Source organism: Abramis brama, assembly GCF_963993115.1.
Source record: "Abramis brama genome assembly, contig: SCAFFOLD_93, whole genome shotgun sequence".
NCBI lineage: Eukaryota > Metazoa > Chordata > Actinopteri > Cypriniformes > Leuciscidae > Abramis > Abramis brama.
In genome coordinates, this window is record NW_028155949.1 from 94,498 (window position 1) to 97,581 (window position 3,084).

General features: G+C 43.0%; 1 protein-coding gene across 1 annotated transcript; it reads left to right on the forward strand.

Moving 5' to 3' along the window:
* Positions 1-309: 309 nt before the first annotated feature.
* Positions 310-1,962, forward strand: LOC311077238 (general transcription factor II-I repeat domain-containing protein 2-like; the record flags this gene model as incomplete). Its single annotated transcript, XM_084139061.1, has 1 exon — positions 310-1,962. The coding sequence occupies one exon, from the start codon at positions 310-312 to the stop codon at positions 1,960-1,962; it is 1,653 nt and encodes a 550-aa protein (XP_083995187.1).
* Between the last annotated feature and the right edge of the window lie 1,122 nt (positions 1,963-3,084).

A 3,084-nucleotide genomic window follows, 5' to 3' on the forward strand; every position in this document is an offset into this window, starting at 1 on the left:
AACTGTCATCAGGCAAATTGACGGGACGCCTTTCCTAGGTGTCCATCATCACTTTTTAACGGACACCCTGCAGCCAATCAGAATCGAGTATTCACCCAGACCATGGTATAACCATTACTAAAAAATAAAAGAGCAAAGAAAAACTTTTACCGCGAGAAATGGCAGCACCGAAGAAACGGAAAATAGCAAGTGAGTGTAGAAGATTTCAAACACGGTGGGAAAATGAATATTTTTTCAAAGGAAAGTGTGTCTGTTTAATTAGCAATGAAGATGTTGCTGTGATGAAAGACTATAATGTCCGTCGGCACTATGAAACCAAACATCAGAGCTACACATCGTACACCGGTGCCGAACGAACACAGAAAGTCAAGCAAATGTCAGCTAGCCTGCAAGCTCAACAACAGTTTTTTTTTTCGTGCTAATAAAATACAGGAAAACGCCACAACAGCAAGCTATGAAGTCGCTAAACTTATTGCCCAGCACGGCAAACCGTTCTCAGACGGTGGTTTCATAAAGCAGTGCCTCATCAAAGTCACAGAAATAATTTGCCCGGAGAAAGTGCAGGATTTCAACAATGTGAGCTTATCCAGAAATACAGTGGTGCGGAGAATCGAGGACTTGTCAGCTAACGTTAAACTTCAGCTGAGAGACAAAGCTTGTGCTTTTGATTTTTACTCGATAGCATGCGATGAGAGCACAGATGCTACAGACACAGCGCAGCTGTTAATTTTTTTGCGGGGAGTAGATGATAATTTTTGCTGTACGGAGGAGCTGCTTGATATGATGAGCCTAAAAGGCACAACGACGGGAAGAGATATTTTTGAAGCTGTGTCAGAGGCAGTTGAAAAGATGGGACTTAAATGGGACAAGCTCTGTGGAGTAACAACGGATGAAGCTCCGGCCATGACGGGCGATAGCAAAGGAATGGCATCGATGGTGTGCGCCAAGGTAAAAGAGAGCGGAGGTGAGGCTGTTAAGATGCACTGTATAATTCACCAAGAAGCACTGTGTGCCAAAACTGTCCAGCTGGGCGATGTGATGAACACTGTTATAAAAACTGTCAACATAATTCGAGCTAGAGGACTGTACCACAGAGAATTTCAAGCTTTCCTTTCTGACGTGGATGCTGAACACGGGGATGTACTCTACCACTCTGAGGTGCGCTGGCTGAGCCGCGGCTACGTGCTGCAGCGGTTTTATTCGCTGAGATCAGAGATCGATCAGTTTATGAAAGAGAAGGGCCGACCTCTTCATGAACTGAGTGACCCTCTGTGGCTGGCCGACCTGGCATTTTTAGTTGATCTTACTCATCATCTCAATACACTGAACAAGAACCTACAAGGCAAAGATCAGCTGGTGCCACATCTGTATGCGCACATTAAAGCCTTCTGTGTAAAGCTCCGCCTGTTTGAGACACAACTACGAAGCTTTAATGCTGAACACTTCCCTGCGCTGTCTGAAATCAAGTGTGCTTTTCCTGAGGCCAACCTTTCTGCTAAAAAGGAGAAATATGTGTCTGTGATTGCATCTCTCATGACAGAATTCAACCAGCGTTTCCAAGATTTTTCTGTCATTGAAAAACAAATCAAGCTGTTCTCGACCCCTTTCCTGGTGGATGCAGAAGAAGTGGAAGAGAGTCTGCAGTTAGAACTGATTGAAATGCAATGTGATGATTCTCTGAAGAGTCAACATCAGCTTCTCTCCCTCCCTGACTTCTATCAGAGGTTGGATACTGCCAAGTTTCCTCTGATGAGACACCACGCAAAAACAATGATGAGCCTGTTCGGCTCAACATACATATGTGAACAAACATTTTCTCTGTTAAATCAGAACAAAAGCAGACTGAGAACCAGAATGGCTGATAGCCATCTCTGTGAAGTCCTTCGTGTCTCAACCACCAAACTTTCTCCTGACATGTCAGCCATCCTTCAATCCAAAGGACAGCATCACTGCTCCCACTGAGTGCAATGTTTTTCACATTATACTGTAGAGTTAGAAATAGGCTACAGTACACACTGTTACGACCCCCTGTGCCACCTGCAGTCCTGTCGTTCCAGTGCACGGGCAGGGTTGGGCTTCCAGTTCCAGTTATTAACCTGACTCTTTGCAAACACACACAACTGACATTACATTTAATTAATACTTTAATAATAAACAGTTTTTAAAAAAACCTAAACTGTTTGTTTGTGTTCCTTTTTATGTTGAGACCTTGAGTAACAAGCCAGGTACATTAATACAGTACAGTACAATACAGTATTCATGTGTCAATATGTCACCTCTAGTGTGTGGCCCGGCCCTTTGTTTATTTTTCTGTATTTGGCCCTCACTAAAAAAATTTTGGACACCCCTGGTATAAGTGATTGGTTTTGGAGTAAGTTAATGCAGCAGACATATCCTCCAGGGCACGACAGAAAGGGCTGCAATCTAGTTTAGGTTACAAAGATTCAGTTTCTACCTGTTCTATCAGAGGTATGACAGGTTAGCTATGCTAGCTAAGCTAAGGATGACGACCAACCTAAACAAGTAACGTTATTAGCCTACAGTTTCCCCACCTCTCACGTTTAACCTTTCATCATCGCATATGTTCTACGTGTCTTTAAACATTTCATACTGCACTCACCCGCTCGCGTCCTATTCGCTTTGGACGCGCGAATGGATTCAAAATGTTCAAGCGTTGTTGAACTAGACGCGATACACGCGAATTTGACGCTCTATTCGCGTTTGGTGTGAACGCAGCATAATGAACAGGCTCCGATGTCGAGATTGCAATGCTGTTATGTGTGTGTGTGTGTGTGTGTGTGTCAGAGAGAGAGAGGCACGGGTGCGATTGAACAGTGGAAACATAAAAATAAATACTCCGTCATTTTATTCATACAGGACATCATTAAAACTGTAAAGTGTTGTAAGAGTAACTTACTTAAACTACTTATTGATAACTGATATGCTAAGTTAGCTCGCTAGCTTTACTTACAGCAGACATATGTATGCTTATTAATCTTCGAGGCAGTGTTAATTTCGTTAACGAAAACTATGACGAAAAATGTTCGTTGACGACCTTTTTTTCCCTGAAGACAATGAGAGACG